This window comes from Dendropsophus ebraccatus, chromosome 10 (genome assembly GCF_027789765.1).
Source record: "Dendropsophus ebraccatus isolate aDenEbr1 chromosome 10, aDenEbr1.pat, whole genome shotgun sequence".
In the NCBI taxonomy this organism is placed as follows: domain Eukaryota; kingdom Metazoa; phylum Chordata; class Amphibia; order Anura; family Hylidae; genus Dendropsophus; species Dendropsophus ebraccatus.
In genome coordinates this window covers 17,944,205-17,971,455 of record NC_091463.1, presented here as the reverse complement: position 1 = coordinate 17,971,455, position 27,251 = coordinate 17,944,205, and the positions used below count along the sequence as shown (strand labels likewise).

General features: G+C 41.4%; 1 protein-coding gene across 3 annotated transcripts; it reads left to right on the top strand.

Moving 5' to 3' along the window:
* Positions 1-3,388: 3,388 nt before the first annotated feature.
* On the top strand, positions 3,389-25,602 carry LOC138802595 (ceramide kinase-like). Of its 3 annotated transcripts, none has more exons than XM_069986073.1 (13): positions 3,389-3,490; positions 12,153-12,254; positions 18,025-18,147; positions 20,117-20,245; positions 20,435-20,498; positions 21,530-21,675; positions 22,150-22,224; positions 22,754-22,906; positions 23,106-23,211; positions 23,397-23,458; positions 23,986-24,197; positions 24,314-24,498; positions 24,870-25,602. In XM_069986073.1, the coding sequence occupies exons 1-13, from the start codon at positions 3,421-3,423 to the stop codon at positions 24,928-24,930; spliced, it is 1,488 nt and encodes a 495-aa protein (XP_069842174.1). In that variant the 5' UTR covers positions 3,389-3,420; the 3' UTR covers positions 24,931-25,602. The 3 variants fall into 3 exon arrangements, with proteins under 3 accessions (XP_069842174.1, XP_069842173.1, XP_069842172.1); XM_069986072.1 differs by lacking the exon at positions 3,389-3,490 and adding an exon at positions 8,047-8,375 and having other exon boundaries at positions 23,989-24,197; XM_069986071.1 differs by lacking the exon at positions 3,389-3,490 and adding an exon at positions 8,048-8,375.
* The last annotated feature ends 1,649 nt before the right edge of the window (positions 25,603-27,251 follow it).

Genomic DNA, 27,251 nt, shown 5'->3' with positions numbered 1-27,251 from the left:
TGGGGGAGAGAACAATCGGGCGTGTTTTGTTATCAGGATAATTAACCAAGGAATCTGGCACCATTTTACCTACATGAACACTCAACCAAGCCGAGGGTGTGTTTTGCCCTGGCCATCTGGTAGATACCATCTAAAGTAGAGGTTACACACGGTAGGCAACATCTATGGTTAAAGGTCATCTGTCTAGTATTATAGCACCGGTTTTTAGTGAGTGTCGGGTGCATTAAGCTGCTGTTACAGCATTACACAGCATGAAAACTAGCATCAACCGGTGCAAAGAAGCGGAGGTGTGACCACAGGAGCCAACCTGATCCCAGCTATCACATTTCCCCAACAGGAAGTAATAAGGTATATTCACTACATGCTTCTTACCTGTCATAGATGCATGAAGGGTAACGTACAATGCGTCACCATAGCTACTCGCAGTCTGTTTTTTTAGTGCTCCCTATATATAGCACCCGTGCAATGATTAACCTTCTGACTGTAAACCATACGGCTATAATGTAAAATCCATTGTCTCCCTTGGTAACAAAAAGCATAAAGCGTGAATGGTGGTTAGGAAAATTGTGAGGAAAATTTCCATTAGCCAACAGGAAGAAGACAACGCCATGTGTGAATGGAAATGTCGCAACAATCAAGGTTCATTATTGATCTTGTTCTTTATTCACTCTTGCAAATTGTTTTTTCATTCGTTCGAAAACCATAAATCATAACAATAACTTGGCTGTAAACTGGTTCGGTTATTGATTTGGGTAAAGGTGGCATGATGGGAATTGAAATTTGGCTACAGCTGGAGGGCCGCAGGTTTCACCCCTGTGTATTAGAACATATGACCCATTGAGGCATTTGCACCAGGCCCACTTGCTTCAGAGGGTCCCCAGCCCAGAACACTGCACACTGTCTCTGACTGTCCCGTCAGTGTATGCAAGCTGTCAAATCTGTATAACTTTCTGAAACCAGTTGATTTGAAAGAAAAAGATTTTTACTGGACAAACCCTTTTAATTTACTTAGTCAGAGGACAGCTGGTGCAGGAGCCCCCTGCTCCTGGGGAGGTTCAATAGATCCTTTGCATGTACAGTATGTGTGTATGATGTATGTAAATGATGTATGTACAGTATGTGTGTATATGATGTATGCATGTACAGTATGGGTACATATGATGTATGTATATGATGTATGCATGTACAGTATGGGTGTATATGATGTATGTATATGATGTATGCATGTACAGTATGGGTGTATATGATGTACTCATATGGTGTATCAGAGGCTAGCAGTTGTGCTGCACAATGGTGTGAATTGTCCTGTTTTTATGATGTTCTAAATAAAGAAAAGTCGAAATTTTACTAAACATGCTGGATCAATTTTCTTCTTTTATGGATGCTCAAGCACATTACCGAAGGTGGATCCGAGCAGAAAAGTAACGCTGTGCGTGAGCTGACACTTATGAACTTTGTTATTTGTGCGTATATGGTATATGCCTTTATAGTATGTGTGTATATGATGTATCTGTATATGGTGTATGCAGGCACAGTATGGGTGTATATGATGTATATGTATATGGTGTATGCATGTACAGTATGGGTATATATGATGTATATGTATATGATGTATGTATGAACAGTATGGGTGTATATGATGTATGCATGTACAGTATGGGTGTAAATGATGTATGTATATGATGTATGCATGTACAGTATGGGTGTATATGATGTACGTATATGGTGTATGCATGTACAGTATGGGTGTATATGATGTATATGGTGTTTGCATGTACAGTATGGGTGTATATGATGTATCTGTATATGGTGTATGCAGGCACAGTATGGGTATATATGATGTATGTATATGATGTATGCATGTACAGTATGTGTGTATATGATGTATCTGTATATGGTGTATGCAGGCACAGTATGGGTATATATGATGTATGTATATGATGTATGCATGCACAGTATGGGTGTAAATGATGTATGTATATGATGTATGTACAGTATGGGTGTATATGATGTATGTATATGATGTATGTACAGTATGGGTGTATATGATGTATGTATGTACAGTATGGGTGTATATGATGTATGTATATGATGTATGTACAGTATGGGTGTATATGATGTATGTATATGATGTATGTACAGTATGGGTGTATATGATGTATGTATATGATGTATGTATGTACAGTATAGGTGTATATGATGTATGTATATGATGTATGCATGTACAGTATGGGTGTAAATGATGTATGTATGTATGTACGTACGTACAGTATGGGTGTATATGATGTATGCACGTACAGTATGGGTGTATATTATGATGCAGAGCAGAGGGGCTATTATATCATGTAAATTTATGAGGAGGAGGGCTGCTCTTGAGGTCTTTGCACTGGGCCCACCAGTATATTAAAACGGCCCGGCTTAGAGGAACATTTGGCCCTTCAACTGTTGAAAAACAACAGTTCCCAAAGCTAATACTTTGGCTGTCCAGGCATGATGGGAATTGTAGTTTTGCAACAGCTGTACGTCCAAGCCTTCCCCATAAACATGCTTGGATCAGCAGAATGTACAAGATTAGGGTCAGGGAAGTGGTGTCCAGGTAAATAGGAGAACAAATAATGGTCCATGTTGACATCTAATAAATTATATATACTTATAAATATATATAAACTTAAGATTATTAGTTGACTCCAACACCATTCATCTCATGTCCATGGTCGGCCAGTTACTTCTCGCTGGTTCTCTCCACTTGGGCACCATACATATATTACATCACTAATAGAATGATTGATTTTTAGCCACTTGTGTAGTTTTCCAAGATCAAAACAATGGTTGTACTTTCATGTTTCAGTTCTAAAATGAAGGTCACCTGTTAAACCAGATAAAACACAGGTGCTGTCATGGTCAACACAGGGCTATTATGCGGCATCGCTGACATTTCAGAGTATTCACAGGTGACAGGTTGACGTCATGAAGCCTGAGGTGTGGAGAATCACATAATGCTGAACAATGTGCGTCCTGTTCTCGGCTGCTCAGAGACAAAAGAAAATCGGTCACCTTCACCTCCGCTGATGTAAGCAAATCCCTCCACCGCATTAACAGGATGTGAACAGTGTCAACAACTGCATCTACAACATGGATGGTGGTCACACAATTCTGCTCAGCTGTCATAAAGTAAATCCTGTAAACACTCTAAGGAAATGCATAAAGAGTAATTTCCTTGTATAAAGTTTATACATGGCTATTGGCAGAATACAGGCTGCTGTAAATCAGTCAATCATCAACCAATGTGGTGTTTTTCTAGATAACTGCATTAATATTCTTCTAGGTGCTGACATAAGGTTCCTTATATGACCAATAGAGATGCATTTGACTATCGGTGGCTGAAGAAGTTGGATGCAGCCCTAGGGACACCTGGAAAACATGGATACAGGCTCGTCTTCGGCCACCAGTCGAATCAAATGTCAAGAGTCCAAACCCAAGGAATCTCAAGGTTCGCTAATCTCTAATGACCAACTATGTATTGTGAATTAAAGGGGTTATCTGTGATGTGCTGTGTTAGGGCGTGTTTAGCTGTTGGAGGTCACACACCACCTTATGACATAGTGTGCTGAGAAAAAGTCCACAAAGCAGCCAACAAAAAAACAGACCAGAAGCCATTTGGTTAGTTTTTTTATTCAGATATTTTTGCTTCTGGTCTATTTTTCCAGCCATTTTTGGCCTTAAAAAAAAAAAAACAGTCCAAGATATTGTATCTTTTGGCCCAACCCCTATCATCATCTGTTGAGCCCCATACACCTCATACCAATGGCAGAGCTTGCTGCGAGAAACAGATACGGCCAACTAAAGTGTGAGGTGCACAGGGACTTTTAGACTTCCCTCATAGCTGTCAATAGGGAAATCCGCCAATGCAACTTAAAATAAACTGTGAATGCACTGAAACAACCCTGTAGCTATAAACTCCATGTAGGTATTGTCTTTCATATTTCCCTATTAAAAACATTCATGTATTGCCCTAAGAAAATGTATGTTATGTGATATAGAGAAGGGGTCTAAATTTAAGTAACGTAAGAAGGGTATAATATTGTTTGTCTGTTTAGACGTGTAATAGATTGGTTTCATAGCACCTCCTATTATTCTAGTTTTCCCTTGGAGACATCAAAACCCTGGGATCCAGTTGCTCTCTCTACCACATACATCATATCCAAAATTACCATCTTATGTCATAAGCTCCACTTTATTGCGAGACACAATCGTTCCCTGGAAGAAGCTTCCAGGTCTTAAAACTCTCCTTTCTTTATAATACTCTAACCCTACGAATAAAGACAACACACCATGTGGATTTTAATCGGCCACAGTAGCCGAATTTTTTTTTACAAACAAGACATCCAAATAAATAACCAGAAATAACAGTATAACATCTGTCCAATAATATTTTACGGTGGAGGTGGTCCTCGAGGCCCCAAAAATGCAATTAGCGGTCACCTCCAATTACATCCACCCACAGGTTGGACCTCCAGCCAGTAAACACCTGCTCGGAGGCATAACATTAACACCTGTGGGCCCCAAAATTCCTTTTTACCCCATCCGGGGTTAAATTCCACAAGCCACCAGAGATTTCCTGTGACCGCAAACCCACACTATAAGTGCTTAACTAGGGAACCCACCATTGGTTCCATTCCACAATTACCTCCACTCCGAATTATCTCCAACCGACTCAGCTGCCCCAATTAAAAGTCCACAGGCCCAGAACCAACCCTAAACCCAATTCCTGAACCTGACAACCGGAAGGGCGGGTTGGGGTTGTCAGATCTTTACAGTGCTAACTGCAAATGAGTAATCACACCCCCTTTACCTTCCTTTTTATATTAATCCTCCCCCCTTATCAACCCCCCTCCCTTTTACTCTTCCCCACCTTTGCCTTGACCAATGCCTGGGGTTTTCCCCCCATAACCCTCCACCCCCTGTTCCATTGTTGCCATCCCAACACACAGACCCTACAACCCCCTTCCATAAGTCCCCCCCACCGTCCCAATAAGCCCCAGTCATGCTGGCCTCCCCTGAGCATCCTGCTTCTGTACGGCCATTATTTTCTTAAACCATCCAGAGTCCAATGGAAGAAAATGGGATTGACCCATGCGCAGGTGTTGATGGATTCTGAAAACAAGAACTATCAACTCTGCACCCCCTGAGGGGGATAACCGATGGAAAATCCCAGAATTAGTGCACATTGTTCTCCTGGTGTCTTTGAGATGTCTCAGCAGTGGTTGTCAGTAGACCTAGCAAATACTCAGATGCTTATCTCCCAACTAAGGTATTATTTGGAGTAGATAGGACTTATGCTGAAAGCCACAAGGACCAGGGAACCATTTATTTTTTGGCTCGATGGTAGACTTTTATTGAGAAACATTATCAACCACAGGAGAGAGTGGCCGTAATACACCTCTTCCTGTGTATACAGTAGTACTGTAAAGGGGATTTGAGAGGAACCCTTGGGCTCCTTAAGTTGCCTGACTATTCTTCCACAGCTCAGCCAGAATCAGCCAATGTCTGAGGTTAATTATTTCTTCTAAACCCCCAGGATAATTCACTCCATATAAAGGGAGTCCTTCCCTGATGAAGGTTAAGGGACTCAAGGCGAACCACAATACCTGGGCCCCACAGCTTCTCAGAAAGTGGTCAGTTACATATATATGGTCATGGAGGTTTTGTTCTCATCCGGTCCATATTTGAAATATATATTTTTTTTCTATTACTTTATGTTATGGAACTTGCATATGCTCATTGTTTTGATTGTTTATTAAATATTTGTAAGGGTACGTTCACACTGACCGACTCGCAGCAGAAATCTCGCTGTGAGTTTTGCAGCGAGATCCGCTACAAGCTAAGGTCCTGGCAGGTCCTGTGCATACATACTCGCAGCGGTCTTTCAGTATATAATGCAGCCGCCCCCTTAACCCCTTCATGGGCTGGGCAGGAGAGCAGGAAGCCGGGACCCCATGCTGGAGACAGGTAATATATACAGAGAGCGGGAGCTGATGAAGGGGTTAAGTCGGCGGCTGCATTACAAACTCGCAGCGGGGGGGGGGGGGGAGGCAATGCTGTGTGTCCCCCTTAGCAGATTTATTTGCAGATTCTCTCATAGAAATCAATGGGATCCGCTATTTTCTATGGATTGTAATTTTTTTTTTTATCCATATTTCTGTAAGAGAAAATAAGGATCATTACTTTTTAGTCACATGTTGAAAGGTTGTGTTTCTAAATGATGGATTTACGGAAGTACGGGTGCACTACATATGCCCTATCTGTATCAATTTTTAGTGGCTTGTATGGGTGGACAGTGGGAGGAATCTATGGACATGAGGAAAATACTGAACGTGTGCATAAGGCCTTAACCTGTGAATAAAACCATACACATATACCACATGACATTGAATGCAGTTATGTTTATCTATGTGTGAGAAAAGTCAGGACAAAATACAAAAGATCAATACAGAGAAAAAAACATGGAGGACTGTAGTATGTATATGTCCATGAGCTATAGACATATAGTCACAGACAAATGAACAATCGCTTGTTTGCCAGCTGATCTCATGGTTTCGAAATCTTAAATAATCCTTGTTTGTCGGCCACATATTGCTCCATAGAGAGACAAATGATAGAAGTAATGGGCCGCAACCCTGTCCGCCTAATAACATAACACATATATAAAGTCTGTAGAACTCCACCATACAAGACACTACCAGTACTGCTCTAATGTATGGGGGATGAGTATAAGGTTACGAACTTCGGGTTCTAGTAGCAAGCTAAATACCAATAACCCCTTGAAAAAGGCTACGCCGAAACGTGCGTTGGGGTGGGGGCCGCCGGTGGACACTTTGACTTCCATCATTTATGGTATGACACTCTAGTAGTTTTACACCAGCTTAGATCTATGAATTTTTTATAGCACTTTTTTGGCTTGTTTACTACAAAATCATCTATTCATAGTTCTCCTTGTACTGCATCTAGCACTTTAGTCTACCATCTATTTATTTATTTATTTATTTATTTATTTACTTGTGTCCATCTGCAGCAGCCCCCTCACTGTATGTTTGTCGTTTTTAACATTTTGTCAGCCATGGTTCATTGTGTATTTATCTATTATTTTGTCATTTTATTGTAATTTTAACAATAAAATCTATATGTCGCCTAATAACATAGTTGGGCAACCATTCTTCCTGTGTAATTTAAACCAAACCCACATCCAAACAACTTTGGTGGTGGCTTAACTCCCCTGGAACAAATCCAAAGCTCCCAGCCCTTCTGGGTGACTGTATACACCATAGATACATCAGAATAAGTGATTCATGTATGGCTGATGTGGGTCTCATCACTGGAACCCTCAAAACCAGGGGTCCCACGTCTCTTGTCTAAATAGAATGGCGGACATGCTTGTATACTTTTACTCCAAAGATAGCCTACTACTACCCAGTCGGCAGTCTGATGGTTGTGACAGATTTGCCTATGTAGTTTACTATCGCTCCCACATGATAAGTCTACAACTTACACTCGGATGTATGCCACAGACGCCCCATTGATGCACCACACATTCCTACCAGGATTATCCCCATTGGATTTTTTTCCAGCGATTGTGAACAGGGTTTTAAAAATGTTACTTGCATTGGATGAAGGTTATTAGCAAAATTGGGACTCTCTACAGTAAGCAGTGAATTAGCTGATGCTTAGCTTTACAGTAGCATAGACTTGGCTCAGGTAAAGCCTACCTGCAATAAACACCAATACAAAGTGTAATTACTCAAGTAACCATGGATATTGTCAGGCTATGAGAATAACCTCTTTATTCAGCTGTTCTCGCACAATGGCCTGGCTATTGTTCATGTAGAACAGAACATCCCAATACTCATTCTATTCTTATTCCAATCACCTACGCACAGTGCGCTCTGTATGGGGGTAAACAAAAGAGGATGGCTTGTACCCTGCAAGTATCCTGTACACCATGTCTACTGGAGGAAGCCTGGGCTGGAGGTGGAGTCTCCTTAAGGCAGAACCTGTTCAGCAGCCATAGGGACTAGTTATCCGCAGTGCTGACACTTTATTACCGGGTAGAAAGAGGAAGGAGGGAGTCAGAGCTGGGCTCTGAGAGTGCAGTGTACTCACCAAGGGATATAGCTATATAGGGGAGCACATAGCATGTCCTATCTCCAAATCCTGGCACAGAAGATTTTATTATTGGCTACAGCGAGATAAAGAAATTATAATGGAGAAAGAAAATCTTATGAGTTCTCTGAGAATAAAGGGCACAGAGGTGTCGCTGACATTGGAGCAATTTACCCTGAGCTGGACCTTTAACAAGAGACGGGCATGCAGGAAGAAAAGTAAGTGGCATGGCTGAGTCCTCTATGGAGTATTGTTATACTATATATATATATATATATATATATATATATATATATATATATAAATATATTAGGTTGCATTTTTTTCACGCATAATTCATTACATAGTCTACGTCGGCTTTGGCTGTCCAGGCATGATGGGAATCGAAGTTTTACAACAGCTGGAAGGCCGCAGGTTCCCCTTCCTTATTACAGGCCATAGAAAAAGCCTAGATTCTTACACTCCGAGCAAGTACTTTCAATTTGCAGTTGGCTTCTCAGTAGTCTTATCAGATGAATGGGTGACCATACAATCTTATCTGACACTTTAGTTCTGAAATTGCAAATGGCCATGTATTTCCCCTGAGGCCAACCATGATGGATTGGGGTCTACTAGGATAAGAGTGGTTCTTTGTTGGTGGATTTCTACTCCAGCTAATCCTGCCGACTATATTGTTTGAATTTAAGCGATAATCCTTCTGTGTGTATGCAGGCAAAAGTCAAACGGCTAAGGAAAATTTGTTCATTTTTCGTGATCGTATCTTTTGAGCTGTCCATAAAATCATTGCTAATTGGTCGTAAATCTCTTGTACGTGAACATCGTCTGTTTGTTATTACGATTGTTTGTATACTACAGTGTATAAACTATGGTAGTTATGATTGTAATTGCCATCATAACTAACGACTATCGTTCTGTGTATTATTGTAAATGATTTCAGGTTGTTCACAAAAGTGCTTGTTTGCAATCGCTTATTGTTAGGCCCCATAGACAGAGGTCATCCTTGCTGGTGTCATGACACTATCTCAATATGTGTGGCCGGATTTAGTTGGATGAGTTGTTTCTACTGTTTGTAAGCAAGGGGGCTGCACGCACATCGATAGAAACCAAAGGTGGTCAACAGCCCTGATGGTTAAACCCGTCAGTAAATAAATGTTATCATAAGTGATAGATGCACAAGCAATCCTCCATTGTTTTCCTATCTACTTATTTTCCGTGTCGGTTTCCCTTTGTTTTTCCATGGAAAGCTCTGGTAGATCATTAATAAAAGGTAACTGGTATTCTTAGTCAAGGAATTTACACTGGTTTATAAGTGCAAAGGGCAATTCCACCACCCATAAAAGCAAATATCACATATAAAACAACCATTCCCTGTCGATGGCCACAGTGGAGAAGTACAATATAGAACTCTGCAAATTAAACAATATTAAGAGTGCTGTTCTTATTGTAATGTTTGTCCTTGTAGTGATTATGGCTGTACGCTACTAGAGGAGTAGTAAAAACTTAAAGGGTTTTTAATATTGAAATATATTGATCTAAACTAAAACATATATTTTTTTTAAATGTACACTATGAGAGAAACAGTATATATTTAGTGATCTGCTATGTGCCTGCTGCCCCTGATTATGACCGTCTTATGGAATCTACTAAGGTGGTCACACATGCTCAGTTCAGCTGCAAGCTTCTGGTCTGTGGTGGGAGTATTGGTAGTTGGTCTCCAATGTTCATGCAAGCAAGTGGGGTTGTGAGAAAGTGTGTGCATATGTCAGACAGCACTGCCACAATTTAAGAAAAGTTTACAGTGGTGTAATATTACTTCACATTTGTACTCTTCTGTCCTGTACTTTATGCTATGTACCTGTATGCATCTGATTTTCTTAGTGGTAAAATCCCATTTAGACATCTTTATACATTAGGTGAATTTATATGGATTTAATCTTACCAGATACTGTCACAGCACATAAGCTACTGCCAGTCATCTTTGGGGGCCTTTTTCCTCTTAAAAGGGCTTGTCCAGAGAAAATTGTTTTCCTTTAAATCATTTGATATCAGAAAGTTATATAGATTTGCAATTTACTTCCATTAAAAAATCTCAAGTCTTCCTAAACTTATTAGCTACTATATGTCCTGCAGGAAATGTTGTTTTATTTTCAGTCTGACACAGCACTCTCTGCTGCCACCTCTGGCCAAGACAGGAAGTTTGTCTTGGTTTTATATGAAATCCCATAGAAAACCTCTCCTGCTCCGGACAGTTCCTGTCTCGACCATTTCCTGCATCACATTTAGTAGCTAATAAGTATGGGAAGACCTGAGATTGCTTTATAGAAGTAAATTACAAATATATATAACTTTCTGACTCCAGTTGATTTGAAAGAAAAAGATTTTCGCTGGACAACCCCTTTAACCATTGAGAACACATACACGATTGGTGGAGAATCTATGCAGCCCACTATCTACAGTATATGAAGACATTTTTATTCCTATTTCATTCAATGTAAAGGCATCACTGTGTATAGAAGTTGTATATACAAAGGGCACTTATTTTGGGTATTGGGATTGATAGCTTACTAATGTGTCGGGCCACTTTAGCCCCTTTTGTAATCTTTTGTTAATTGGAATAAGCAATCTTTTAGTTATTGTTGTTACTCAATAAACATAAATGTTGATCAATAGGTGACTGGAAGTCCAGGTATGTTAGCCGTGCGTGATCTACCATAATTATCTGTCACGTTAGCATTTTTATTATTGATTTATGTATTTATTATATTATAAACTCATCACTTTTCGCTGTCCAGCATAGGGAATTGATAAAGGTCCCATTAAAGATCAGTAATTATCAGGGTATCTTTCCAGTTCTCCAACCTGTGGCCCTCCTGCTGTTGCAACAACTACAACTCCCAGCATATTCTGACACCCAAAGGCTGGGAGTTGTAGTTTTGCAACAGCTATAGATTTGTCAGTTTAGGAATACTGCCCTACACTGTATAACCGTGTCTATTGAGGAATCCCTTCCATGGTGACGACACCAGAGCTTCCTACCTCCAATAGATGACGTATCGGTCCATATATTACCAGCCCTATAATTAACATGATTGCAGAAACCTTTTTGAACTTTTGACTCGTTCAAATGGCCAACTATATACTACATGGATGCTCCAGGTCTGCAAGAGCATGACGTCCTAGCTTCTATAGGGGATCCCTTCGGAGCGCCCCCTCTATGATGTTCATGTTCCCTAATAGGGTCTATGAGAATATGTTGCCATTGTATACAACCTAATGGTGCGGCAACCATTTTGTTGTTTTGAATCCATTTACACTGTAACATATCCCTCTCTCAACCGGTCAGCTAAACAGTGATTTCTCTTGATCCCCTATACCAGGGATGGGGAACCTTCAGCCTTCCAGTTGTTGCAAAACTGCAATTCCCATTGGTAATTTGGCTTTTCAGGCATGATCGGCATTGTAGTTTTGCAACAGCTGTGTTGAAACAGTCAGTAGCGTCCATTAAATGGTCGGCCATTCTTTCTAAAATCGACCGATATAGCCAACACATATCTAATGTGTATGAGCCGCTGATTTCCTTCTTTACATTGCAATGCCATGACATAATGGCCATATTATAGCTATGCCCTCACATCTGCAGTGTAAAATGCACATTGTTGAATCTGCACCAAAAATCTGCATAGTCTGTACATGACCTAATTACGGCCCGAATATACTCTAGTGCAACCATAAGATATACAGTATGGCTTCTATTATTCAGATTCTATCTATGGTACTTGAAGGACAGGAAATTTAGGCCGAGATATGTAGTTGCCACGGGCAACGCCTCCATATTTGTTTATCTGCACTAGCTGTGAGGCCTAGTTTACATATAGATAGCATCCTAAAGATAAGCTGTGTGTCACCTTATTATACAGTGTGAACGCGCGACTTCCTCCACCCCGACACAGTCTTTGATCAGGGTGCTAAGTCTTTCTCTCTCTCATCTTTTACAGGTATTACAGTCTCCATCCCAGTTAATGAAATGGTCGCCGTTTGTCCGGGTGACAGCAAACAGCAGAAAAAGAGCCTCAGCGCCCCCAGTAACCAATTTACAGGTAACGTCACCATTGGCAGGAAATGGAATGCCTGTCTCCCATGTGTTTCCTCTGTAATTACCTATGGAAGGAGGTGAATCATTCTCCTAAGTATGGGGAACACTTCATGAACTGAGCTCAGCCTCACTGGCCGCCATTAAAGCTTTTTTTTATTTGCAGCTAATCATGTCTGGTTTCTTAGACTATTAAAGACCTGTTTGTCAACTTGTCACATGATGTATTGTGGTGCTACAAGCGTGATCTCTTTAGGTATGTGCTTGCAAGTTAACCCTTTCATTGGTTGAACCTGGGAATATGATTTGAAGGGGTTTCTGGGGAGCAGAAACTTTTTATCTGTCCTTGCTACCCAGCTCTCCACTCCGGACGCCCTGTTATCTCAGAAGGTATATGGAGGGGGGGGGGGCATATTGTGATCACCACATGCAGGCAACAATGTGTGGTTATTGGACACTGTGTGCAGGCATGGTTTTGTCCATATCGGATTATGGTACCCACCCCTCTTATCTTGGAAGTATATCTGATGAGACGATGGGTCGGCAGTTGTGGAGCACTGGGCAGTGAGGATAGATCATTTGATTCCTGCCTCCTGGACAACCCCTTTAAAGGGGTTATCCAGCGCTACAAAACATGGCCACTTTTCCCCCTACTGTTGTCTCAAGTTCAGGTGCGGTTTGCAATTAAGGTCCATTTACTTCAATAGAACTGAGTTTCAAAACCCCACCCAAACTGGAGACAACAGTAGGGGGAAAGTGGCCATGTTTTTGTAACGCTGGGTAATCCCTTTAATGCTAAATTACACTGTTGTCAATGGATACATGGTAAAGACCCCTTCTAAATCAGGACATGTGTTAGACAAGCGAAGTGGGTGCTACAGTTGTCCTGAATAGTCCCAGACCTAACACCACAAGGCAGTTGAGAGGACGTGCCATGGCCCGGGTTGCTGAGGGTGTTATACAGCAGGTGGGCTCTGATGTTTGGTAGCTGGCACACTTGTCACGGTGGCCAGGAGTGGTTTTAACCACCACCAAACACACGGGCACTGTGCTTAAAGGGTTAGCACCAGGTGTGCGTGCAGCTGCAACAACAAAAATAGGAAAGGGTCCAGCACTTAACCAGTAATAGACTAAAGTGCAATACGGGAAACAATACTCAAATCTGGACAGAGGTGCAGAGGATTATAGTTTGTGCAGTAGCAGAGAGAGGTAGAAGTGAAGAAAGGCTTGACAGTAGAGAAGGTGTAGGGACCGTCCTGGGGCCCTTGTCCAATGTAGTGGTGTACCCTACAGGGATTAGTATAGAGGAGAATGGTGGAGAAGAATACTCATACAGATATATCCAGATATCTGACCGCCTTCTGCCAAACCAGATCAGAAAGTGCCAGGTTGGGTAATACGGGCCCCAGGTCTTTACAACTGGGCGTAGCAGAGTTCCCAAGACTTCCCAAGATATCCGTGTGAAACCAGTAAGATACGTCGGCTTTACTGCGCTTTGTCTTACTGAGGATCAGTCTTTTGACTCCTTTGGATTGTCCTGACTGGTAAAGAGAGATCTCTGGCATGGACAAGGGGGTCCCTTGAGGACACTTACCCCTTCTGTGGGGGTAAGCTGTGCATCATAGGAACAGTTTCTCTCTGAAGAAAATATCTGACTTTAGCTCCTATTTACACGGGGCGATGTGGAGAGCAAGTGAGCGCCAACCTGTCAGGTTGCCTGTTGTCTGTAATCCCTCCAACTCCAAAACCAACTAACTAAGCCCTCCCACCAGGAACTAACTGGGCTAACCTCCTATTGGTGGGGGCTGTGTAGGAAAGAGGAGAAAGAAGAAGTGTAGTTGGTTGAGGACCGTGTAAAGCACCTGCACCTGTGATTGGTCAAAACAGTAAATGAAACAATGCAACAGTTAACCCTTAACTTTCAGATGTTCTTATAAAGACAATCTAGGGGAGAGTGAGACACCTAGTGGAGAAAGTGCGAAGTACAGCTTCATCCCCTCTGTGTGATACATTGACAAAAATACTTTACCTTGGTGGTATAAAACTTAGTGGACACCCCTACCCGGACACTACAGACATGTATGTTCAGGTATATTGTAAATTAGCTAATAAAGAGTTAAAAATGTGCCAATTTAATCCTTCTCAATCAGTCAGCAAGAGGGTCTTTACATTAGCATATAGTCTGAATACAGATAATCATCGGGTGCCTTAAAGGGGTTTCCAGCACTTTCTCATGGATGGCCTATCCTTAGGATCAGCTTTGGTTCCTTAGCCACAGATTCTGCCTGCGCAGGATACACCATCAATATCTAATTGTTGGGGTTCAACACCCCCAGAACTACGGCACCTGCATACTCAGTGAAAAGAGCGAGAAGCAGACAGCTCTATACCAGGTGTAGTTGTCATGTTAAGTTACTGCAGATCAGCTGCTATTGAACTAAATGAGAGTTGAGCTGTAGTTACCCAGCACGGCCACTACACAATGTATGGCATTGCCAAAAGGTGCCAAGAGTTTCATCTCCACTGATAAGAGGGTCTATTCACAGTAAAAGCCCTGGAACCCCCCTTAACTTATTGGGGTATGGGTCCATGTAAAGAGGCCTGGCCCTATTTGCACCACCACAACCTTTTGTTTCCCTGCTCCAAATCAGCATCCTCTAGCTATTGGAAGGGGAACATTTGGCCCTACAGAATTGTAGTTTTGCAACAGCTGAAGAGCCACAGGTTCCCCTTCCCTTTCCTAGCCAGTTGTTGTCCCCTTAATCTTTTGGTTTAAGTTTTCACTCTAAGGTCAGATCAGGAAAGAAAGAACGTATTCATTCTTTCTAATATGAATAAGACTCTCGTCACAATGTGTCAGTGCATTGGAGGTGGCAACCATCTGTCTGGTATATCATTGTTATGGTCAGGTGGCATATTCACCCACAGGGCTGTATTCACATTACTGATAAGTAAATGCTGGATTGCTGAATCTACAACTTGTGACTAACCAGATTAAATCCATCCAGTTAAATAATAATGCCAATGGCCAATGGCCAGCTCAGTATCTTGTGTAAACAGCTTCCAGCTAGTACGGATATATTGTAATATTGTGCAGCACTCACTAATAGATGTGATATAGTATGGGTAAGTAAAGAAAATGATAATCGTTTTTCCAGTAGGATTCTGGGAATTTTTTTTTGCACTTCAATGAGAGCTACCAAATCCTCCATGAAAAAATTGAAACAAGGACATTTTTACTACTTTGAAGTTGTAAACCTGAAGACTAAAGGCCCTACTACAAATAGATTATCAGCCGTACTTGTTTCTCTGTACTCTGTCCTCTCTTTCTTTGCACACACAGCCCCCACCAATCACAGTAGGGTTTGGTTGGACCCCGGTAGGTAGGAGTTAGTTCCCGGTGGGAGGAGTGTAGTGAGTTGGTTAGTTGTAGTCGTTGTGTGAGGAAGCAGCCAACAACCTAGAGAGACTATAGATTCCCTTTGTGAAAGAAACAAGGGAGAGAAGAGCCACAGAATGATCACCTTGTTCATGCCAGGAACCTCTCTAAAACGTACAGGGCAAATACCTAAGAGTCACAGGTACTAACCCCAGTGGAACAAAGTTACTAAGAGTTTATGTATTCCACTGCGCATCACAAGCCTCCAGCTGTTGCAAAACTCCAATGCCCATCATGCCTGGACAGCCAAAGCTATAGTTTTAGCTGTCTGGGAATGATGGGAATTATAGCTTTGCAACAGCTGGAAGGCCACAGGTTCCCCATCCCTGTCTAATGTCTATGGGGGCCTCCTGACAGACGGGGCAAGAAGGATTGGGCACGTTAGATTTCACCTGCCTGATCCTTCCCTTGGACTTACCATTCTCTTGTACATGAAAGCTTGTGTGTATAGAGGGATCGGGAGAGATAGCTGTCAGACTAATGGAAGGATCCAGTGCATTCTTGGATGTATGGTTATGTCCATGTTTTCATATGCTCCTCCACTACAACCTTAGCTATGACATGTGATCTTCCCTTGAAGCTTCTGTAAAATATATATATATATATATATATATATATATATATATATATATATATATATATAAATTCATGCATGGTTCCATGCCGATGACTAAAACATGAACATTTAACCTTTTTTTTTTACGTATTGGAAAACTACTTAGTGAAATGCGATCCCTTTAACCTATCTGTGTAACTGTGTCGCTTCAGTCGGGGACAATGTCACAGCCCCTAGCCAGAGGCCTTTCTAAATCAAGTCAGGCATGTAGCTTTCTCCCGAGCCCGCGGCTGCTCGTGAACTTAATGGCAGGGCGCTGATTGGACGCCTTATCTGTCGGCATTTTCCAGTGACATCACTCTTTTAATACTTCATGGCTTTGACTCACGGGAGCTTACTATACACACAGGGGTGTGTATTTGCATTTCACAGGCATGCAACTGAATAACTGCCCAACACAATGCAGGATTCTTATGCTAAATCCTAGTCAGCAGGGGGCAAGGCCCTCAATTAAGTTAAATGGCCACTTTAAAGTTTTTAAAATTTTTACAGTTTGATCCTTTAATTTGATTGTAACTCAGCTGTCTGGAAAACATGGCTGCCCTCATCCAGAAATAGCACCATATTCATCCATGACGCGTGTTAGCTCTGTTAATTAAATGTGGCTGAGCTGCAGTACCACACGCAACCTGTGGATAGGTGTGGTGCTGTTCATTATAGAGGTACTCCAGCAAAAGAACAATTTCTCTTAAATCAACTGGTGTCAGAAAGTGCTAGAGATTTGTAATTTACTTCTATAAAAAAAAAATCTACAGTCTTCCAGTACTTATCAGCTGCTGTATGTCCTGCAGGAAGTGGTGTATTCTTTCCAATCTGGAAAGCAGGTGAGGTTTTCTATGGGAATTTGCTCCTACTCTGAACAGTTCCTGACATGGACAGAGGTGGCAGCAGAGAGCACTGTGACAGACTGGAAAGAACACACCACTTCCTGCAGGACATACAGCAGCTAATAAGTACTGTAAAGACTTCAGATTTTGTAATAGATGTAAATTTTAAATCTCTGGCATCTCTGGAGAGGTGGGAGAGGTGATCAGTAATGCTGCTTCATACAGGTTACAAACTTTCCCCAAATTATCCATTGAGATGTATTACTCAATGGTTCATGTTGGCAAGACTGAGCTGTAACACCTGACGCAACCTATAGACATGGATGGCGCTGTTGCTAAAAAATAAAAAGAAGGTAAATCCTCTTTTAATTTTATAGACAATCCCTCAAACTAATGTCAGTGTGATGCTGAGTATTCTCATGTTTCACGTTGTAATCACTGCACACTCACATGTATAAGGACCTGAACGTGACTTGATGTGGATGAATCAGAATCCTGGAATGAGTAGTTATACTGTAATGTGTATTCATTATGACAGAATGGCGTATAGCTTTCTATAGGAAACAAAGATGACTAACTTATTGCTGGAGACTGTCCAAAAAGGTTATCCAGGATTGGAAAACAGCGCCACCCCTGTCCTCAGGTTATGTGTGGTATAACAACCCAAGCTCCATTCACTTGAGTAGAACTGAGCTGCAATACCACACCCAAACTGAATACTAAGGTGGTGCTGTTTCTGGAAGAAATCAGCTATGTTTTTCTAATCCTGGACAACCCCTTTAAGTCATCTCTCTTTGTGGAATCATTTTATTCGCAGATGCAGTATAACCTCCCAAAGTACTTAATATTTCACTTTCTTTCTCATCTACTCACAAGGGTTTTCTTCATCTTTCAGTGTATCATGTGTCCCGCATGTCTTCTCAGCGCTGGTGTCTACAAGAGGTGACGTTCACGGCTCCAGATGCCCGGGTGGCTCATAGCTGGGTGCAGGCCATCCAGAGCAAGATGCTTGAGCCAGGTAAGAAACAACAACAGTGTGATAAACTGTATGAAGAAACATCAGCTCCTGTTAGGACACTTACTGACAACTAAATGGACATAGATCTAAGATGCAAAGAAGCCGTACATTCCTTGTGTTACGTCTGAGAACTTCTAGAAGTCCTAGAAAGTTAGACTTTGTCTCTCATATTATGCTCTGAATGGGAGGTGTTTGATGGCGATATAGGCCTACTGGGCAACTATATGGCAGTATTATTAAGTGAGCAGCATTAGGGATACTGCATGTTGTTTGGGCACTATATGGTGGTGTTACTTCAGCTATGTATAGGGCTATTATTATTGCTACTACTATTAAGAATTCAAGTATTTTATTGAAACCACATGGCAGTATTATTTAGGCTCCCTAAGAAAGTAGTATTAGAAATGCTGCATATTATGTATTACTTGGCACCAGATGGCGGTATTATATAAGCTCTTTTATGGCGGTAGTATCTTGCCATTGAATGGTGGTGAGGTTGTGTAATATGGGCTGTATATAGTAGTAGTAGTATAGTAAATAAAGTCAAATCAAAGTGGTAATATTGTGCCTGAAAACTAACTTATGCCTCAACCCCAGAAGAATGGTAACTAGAGATGAGCGAACCTGGAGCATGCTCGAGTCCATCCGAACCCGAACTTTCGGCATTTGATTAGTGGTGGCTGCTGAAGTTTGATAAAGCCCTAAGGCTATGTGGAAAACATGGATATAGTCATTGTCATAGTTTTGACCCGCAGCAGATTTTATTTGTTTGATATGGAATAAAGCATTAAGATTTTATCTCTTTTTGGAGTGCCGGGACCCTTGTTTTCTACTTCTCCCATGGATATAGTCATTGGCTGTACCCATGTTTTCCAGACAACCTTACAGCTTTATCCAAGTTCAGCAGCCCCTGCTAATCAAATGCCGATCGGGTTCGGATTTTATTTGGGCACTTTATGGTAATAGAAGGCTACGCTCACGCAACTTTTTCGGCCATATTTTGATGGTTATGGCCATCATCATTATAATACCGCCGTATTTTGGCCTGCAGTATTGACCGGATAAACGTCACCTTATTTTATTTGGAATGCGGGCACATTCGGGTACGGCCTGCACTCCAATTTGCCCCAGACCACAGTATAGAGTATGTCCGGGAGCCGTACTTTACACTGTCAGCACAGGCTATTTTGTACGGCTGCTGTTCACTGAGTATATCTGTCACTGAATAGACCTGTCAGTTAATTTGTCCGGCTGCAGAGAACAACGGCCGTAGTGTATACAGAGTGTGTATGCTACGGCCATTGTTCCATACACTGCTATGAAATTAAGCAGTGCTGTTAAACATTGACCGTTGCTTAACAGCCAAACACAGCGTGTGAACATGGCCTAAAGGTGTATTATTTTGGCCGCAAACTACGAGAAGTCTTAAAATGAGGTTTTCCTGTTGTTGCTCTTCAGGTCAGTGGGAGGCATCTGTATGGATCTATGATATATGTCATACATTGATTATTTTTCAATGGTATCAGAATCAGTTTCACTCTCTTGTTCTTCAATAAGCAGTCTCACTCACGTAGAGGAGTCTTACTTATTGGAAGCAGTCTCGATATTCCCAATGTATGGGGAGCAGTCTTCCTCACTGAGAGTCTAGGTTCCTTTGGTAGCAGTCGGTGGGTAAGTAATATTCTGGTGAGCTTGGCTGTCACTGTCTTACTGGGATGGTACACTACATAGGAAATGTCCGACATCTCCATGTATTATAACAAGTCCATCCAACCATTGATGGCTAGTGCCTTCATCATAGGCAGATGTATCGCTCATACAATACTTTCACCTATATCATCTATAGGCCTTATGTACTAACCTAGTATCTTTATAACCAGCAATATATTTTCTATATGATGTAGTAAAGTCTTTTATGTTACCTTCCCAGCACCATGAACCTTATAATAAAACTCTCTCTTGGTAACAGGACACACAAGGCCGAAGAAACTTCTCGTGTTCATTAACCCGTATGGAGGGCGTGGTAAAGCGTCAAGAATTTACTACAGTAAAATAAGCCATCTCTTCCAGCTGGCGGGGATTAAAACCGATGTGATTGGTAAGGATTTATATTATAAAATCACAAGGCCCTTAAAGGGGTTATTTAGGTTTAGAAAAAAACACACACAGGTTTGCGGTATTACAGTTCAGCTCCATTCATTTCAGTGGAGCTGTGCTGCAATACCACACCCAAACTAAGGACAAGAGTGGCACTGTTTCTGGAGTATTTTCTTTTTTTAAATTTTAGAAACAACTCGAGCAAACCATGCAAGAGACTACATCATGGACGCCGATCTAAAGACTTACGATGGGTAAGTCTGTTTTATTGGATTAAAAGGGACCTGTCAGCTCTATATCACGCTCAGACCTGCAGACAGCTGGCAGTGAGATAAAAACCTGAGTCTTAGCTGATGGCTGTTTTCTAAGCTATGAAATTATGTTTTCCTTCTAAGTTCAAAAGCGACAAAGGCTGTGCTGAGCTGCAGCATCCACGCCTTCTCCCTCCCCCACATATATACAGGGCTCAGTGCTGTAGGCAGGGAGCAGTGGGGTTTGCATACTGCAGCTTAGCATGGCCTTAAGATTAAAAGGATGTCCGTCTCGAAGATATCCAGTCGCATAAAACTTTATTTGAAGATGAAACAGATACTCCTAGTCCAAAGGATCAACATGTTTTGGGCTACATGCCCTTAAACTTGATAAGTTTAAGGGCATGTAGCCCGAAACATGTTGATCCTTTGGACTAGGAGTATCTGTTTCATCTTCAAATAAAGTTTGCTTTTATGGGACTGGATATCTGGAGCCGGACATCCTTCTTTCCTCATCTCTGCATTTGCTGTGTGCCCTACAGCTGTCCTGTGCACCATCCAGATTTTCCCAGCGGAGGTTCAGTGAGCTGCCTTAAGGCCCTATTCCACCAACAGATCTGACGACAGATTATCTGTGAAAGATTTGAAGCCAAACCCAGGAGTGGATTTGAAAGAGGAGAAATCTCAGTCTTTCCTTTATGACCTGTTCTCTGATTATAGTCTGTTCCTGGGTTTGGCTTCAAATCTTTGGCAGATAATCTGTTGTCAGATCTGTTGGTGGAATAGGGCCTTTACTTTCACTCTCTTTATGACACTTGAGCTTTGAAGGAAAGCATGATTTTATAACTTTGCAAACAAACAAGAAACACATATAATCTGTTTTATCTCTCAATTAGCTATATACCTATGCCTGCAGCTCTCAGCATGATATAGAATCTGTAGTAGTCTAAAATATCCTCACTTATACACCCTTCTTATATCATATACCATAATGTGTGTTCTCCTCTCACTGGTGTTAACATGGATTTTGTTAGGGTGGTCTGCGTTGGAGGGGACGGCATGTTCAGCGAATTGCTCCATGGACTGGTGAGACGTACGCAGAATGACAGCGGGATTTGTGAAGACAAAGATGATGCAAAACTAACACAATGCAGCCTGCGGATTGGAATTATACCGGCTGGTTAGTGCCACATCTATTCTAACAGCACCTTATGTATGACTTTTACAGCTGTTTAGGTACCAAGTTAACATTTATTTTTAATAGTATAAAATATTAATGCTTCAAAGTAAAAATGAATCAACTTTGTATTGTTGTACCACCTTGTGTATACAGCCCCTATACAGAACTATGTTTCTCAATAATAACTACAAACCCTATATAGACTAATCCTGCATTCATACTTCATTACATCTGCCCTCTCTTCTTCCTGGAACGAGGTAACTGCGGAATCAGACTACACACATTCTCTTTATGTAGTCTGTCACCATGGAAACATATCAGACTTTATAAGAACTCAATACATCAAACAGATATTTATTTTTATATATTCTTGAGAGCAAAAAAGGCAATGATAATATCAAGAACTATGACCCTGGTGCTGGCAGACGTGTCTGTTTGTCCCTGTAATAATAATGTTTGTTTCTTCGTCTCCAGGATCCACTGATTGTGTATGTTTTGCTACAGTGGGGATTAATGACCCAGTGACGTCAGCTTTGCACATTATCATTGGTAAGTCAAGGTGGATTTACTGACTCATGGTGAAGGTATGCATTAGTCATGAAGTCCAGCACTTAAAATGTGTAAAGCTAGCCACCAGGGGAGCAGTTTATGGGCCCCGGTGCAGATGCCTGGTCCCTATCTTTTAGCATATATGTATATATATGTGTATGACCACTGCAATTCCTATAGCTACACTACTGCTAGCCATACACATAAGCCATCTCTCCAAACATATTTGGATTGAACAACTTTGAACTCTGATAGTCCATATCATCCTGTGCCGAAAAGTCAGTAGACTGTTCATATTGGAAGTGTCCTATTACAGTACCAGGCTGGTATCAGAGTTTTTTTTTTTAAATGACCTGTTCTATCACAGATGTTTGTAAAGGCAGGCTACATTGGTAGGGGCTGGATTTCATACACCAGTGGCAATGGGACTGAATGAGACACTATAACTTAAATGAATAAGAGCTGAGGCCTATAACATTTGACTATATAGTTTAACTAATTGACATCTACATGTTTTTCTTTATTATAGGTGACACACAACCCCTGGATGTTTGTGCTTCATATCACGGAGGACAACTGATGAGATATTCTGTGTCGCTGATCGGCTATGGCTTCTTTGGCGATGTCCTAAGGGAGAGCGAAAACATGCGCTGGATGGGACCTATAAGATATGATGTAGCAGGTAAGAATCTACTATGGAAAACCAAAGATTCACAACTGGTTAAAGTCTGGCTTATCATGCATTACATGTTTTATGTACACACGCATACATACAACTCCAAGGTACATAGAAGATAATGAAAATTCCAGAATGGAGTGGTTTTGACTGGATATCCTTGTTAGTTTTATTTAGCACTAAACTCTACATCTCTTCCTTTTAGGCGTAAAAATGGTGCTTAGTAACCGATCCTATAGAGGGACGGTAGAATTCCAAGAGGCCCGAGAGAGCAACTCCAGCCCCCGAGACAACACTCGCTGCAGGGCAGGGTAATGCTTCTCATCCTTCGTTCTTAGTATGTATGTATGGCTATACATACAAATGTACTTACTCTAGGGACTGCACCTGGGCAACACATGGTGACAGAATGCAGGATCACATAGAGTACATCTTATATCTTTTTCTTCTTCTAACATCGTACTTCTCATCCTTAACAAGTGTCTTATTTTTTTAGGTGTCTCGTCTGTTCTGAGTCATCAAACAGATTACAAGAGATGGCAGAAGAATCTGAAGAAAGTAAGACATAATGCTATACCTAGGAATCTTCACTCGGTCTCTGTCATATAGTTACATACATAAATCATTAACATGGAATGATCCTGTTCACTTGTAATAGGTTCTTGTTTAATGCAATGGGATGTACCACCTTAAAGGAAGTGTCCAGGTGGGATGTGCCCCAACAAATAGGCTGTATAACGTGTATTGCACTCTCCATATCAATTTCATCAAGACAGTAAAGATCTTGTAGAACAGTCTTTATGTTTGTGCACCTATACATGTGCCTGCAATAAGTCTATAGAGGAATTAGAGATCACATTGATACTTGAGTCTGCTGTAGTCGTAGTCAGGTAAAGATTCATGGCTTTAGACATATGATTATCTACAATACAGAAATTGGTGACTATAAGACAGTATTTAGTTTAAAAGTAACACACAAGTCCATATAATAAAGAACTTATTGGTTCTGGACAACCCCTTTAAGATACTTAAGAGTCACCCATCATCTATATTACATATAGCCTAATGGCTCTTTTCTCTATTAGCAGACTGTGACTCAGACTCCTGGAAGAAGGTGACTGGTTCCTTCTTAGCAATTAACATAACTGGAATGTCCAGTGCTTGTCCCAAGAGTCAAGATGGCCTGTCCCCAACTGCGCACTTAGCAGATGGGACCGCTGACCTTATTCTGGTGCGAGAAAGCAACACAGTACAGTTCCTAAGACATCTCAGCCGCCACACTAACCGCAAAGACCAGGTAAGAGATAGGAGAGGAGAATATCATCCTGGAGTGAGTGTGAGAATGTTGACATTTATAGTGCCATCACCAGTATCATTCACAATCTGATATATAATAATATTCTATTCTGACAGTTTGCCTTGCCCAATGTGGAGGTGCACCGGATCCGCGCTATGCGATTCATCCCAGAAGAATTTGATGAGGAAGAGGAAATCCGTCGCCAGAAGAGATTTTTTGTATGTCCATGTGGGAATACACTGGAAACCAGCACGTGGAACTGTGATGGAGAAATCTTGGACTGTGCACACCTCAGTGTGAGGTGAGTGGGTGCGACCATTTCAGCTGCCACTTTGATTGGGGTATTCCCAGCCAGGAGAGGCTTACCAGCTTGTACGTGATATTGTACACTTTACTGTCACCCACTGGAACTAACTGGAAGTATTGGTAGGCAACAGGTTGTCAGAGTTCAGTCGAAAGGGTCCAAGAGCCAGGAGGCCACTGATCGGCAGAATTTGAACTCAGCAGGTAGTCAAGGTCAGGTAGATTGGGGGGGGGGGGGGGTTACTAAAGGGCCCCTGTACAAGCGGAAGTTGTTATATGGCTATGGATATCATGTATATACTGATCGTGGAAAGGGTAGCATTAGACTGGTTTTACAATACCTCTCATTTCTCTTCTCCTTCATTGCAGAGTACATCACCAGCTCATCCAGTTGTTTGCACGGGGAATAGAAGACACGTCATGCAATTGAGGACAATCGCTACATAGCCCTAGGGCTGAACTTGTTATCGATTACCTTCCTGTGGCCAGAAAGACTGATATCGACTATATGCTGCAGGCACAGCAATCTCAGTGGTTACCTGCTGGCCAGGCACCCCCCCGACACTAGGAAACTAACACTGCCAAGCACTTTACGTCTTTGCCAACTCTGCGTTTTCAGCAAATTCCTGCCAGCTAATGGGTAGAGGGGCCTTATAATATTGCAGTAGTATCAATATTTAACCCTTTACCCCATAATGGGGCTCTTAACGGAAATTGTTGCTAATTTATACACATGACAGGCCTGGAGCTTGTAGGACATATTTATAAATGCAAAGATACAACACTGGGTAAAGGATTATTTCGCCCCATGTGTGTCGGGAAGGGGGGGGGAGGAGTTAGTATGGATTAGTGTGATCCTCACCATGGTCCTGGTACACACTTGGCCAGTCAATAGGCATTACTTGAATTACTTCCAGATCAGAACTGCCCATGGTAGCGGGGTTCTGACTGTGGTGTTCTGGATATCTTACAGTGGATGTCTGTGATAGTGGCCGGTCATTTTCAGATCCATTTGAACAACCATAGTGTAATCTGTCACTAAGGAGAATATGCATAAAAAAATAATTTGTCTGTTTTAATAAATTCTCCATTTTACATCGTCTTTGACAAAATCTTTGATTTATTGTCTTTTAAAAATATTACCCCCTAAAAGGTATCTAAAATTTAAAGAGGAATAATGAACTTTTCCCCTATCCACAGGATAGGGGTAAAGTAGGAGATTGCGGGGGTCTGACCTCTGTACCGCCCTGCCAATCTCTGTATGGGGTCCCGGCTTCTGTGTTCATTCCTATGGATCAATGTAAAGAGAAAAAAAAAATTCATGAAATGAATGTAATTCTGGGAGCTTTATTGAGTGATGGGCAATATAGACCTGTGTAGGGGATGTTACAGTCTATGGTACAGACATCCTCTCTGTGGGGGGCGTCATTCTTAGGGTCCTATTACACGAGGCGATTTTTAACGATTAGCGATAAATGATCGCAAACGAGATTGTTTATCGTTAACCTGAAATCGTTCACCATATTACACAGAACGATAGCCGTTAGTTACTGCAATCGATATTGCAAACGTTACTATGATCGTTTACTCCTTCTGATCCAGGCATAACAATGAACAATGTGCAATTACACTGAACGATTACTGAACAAATGCAGAACTTGAGCGAACGAACGTGGAATTACAGCGAACGATTAGCGAACGATTAATGATAATTTTAGGTTCAGATCTAAATTAATGATCAACGTCACATGAACCATTTTTCGATCATTGCCTGCTATTACACAGAACGATTATCGTTTAAATTTGAACCATGTAACCATTTTTCGCACAATAATCGTCCCATGTATTAGGGCCCTTATAGTCTTTCCTCTGACCTCCGACATGTCTTCTGTTCTCCACTCTCATATAAACATTCAGTTAATTTTTCTGGTGTTTTTTTTTTCTCATCTATAGAAGTCTATGGAAGGAAAACCAACACCACCCTGAGCGTGCTGCAATTTCGAGCCTAAATGCCACTAAAGTATGAAAAAAACTAATTTAATTTAAAAATTGGGTAGGAAATTCACTAGTTGCACCAAGCCATGATCAGTGCCAGATCTGTCCGATCTAAACAACACTTAAGCTGGCCATACACATTAGATAAAAGTCAGCCAATTTTGGGAGGAATAGCCGTCCATCTAATGTGGGTTTCAACTCCCACCCATGTTTATTTTGGTATCCTTCACAGCATGTGACCTCATAAGACTATGCATTAATTCATCATATGACATTGTGGAAGTCCATAAGGTTACGAGAATGTGCAACATCATGACCTCCTATGACATCACAGTAATTAACTGAAAGGGGTTCTGGCAGCAGTAATTGGCAACACAAGCCCCCAATTCCCGGCAAAATCTCTGGAATTTTTTTTTATTCCATTAACGGAATTTACGGTTTTACGCACCCTGTGTAAAAAAAAAATTCAGTTCATGGATAAAATAAAAGAAATCGCTGAGATTTTGCAAGTGGGGGGAATTTCCTCTGCTTTGCATTACTGTCTGAAGACTGCCAAGTGCACCGCACCATTGTGCAGTGCGATTAATACCTATACATTCATTCTAATTGTATGGACACCATCACACAACACCAGATTTAAGGAGGTACAAAGGAGTATTATTGCTAAATGAACACTCTATGGGGGAGCCAGTACTAAGTGGGGGTACTAATGAGGATTACACTGAGGGGGGAACAGCATTTTATATATATATATAT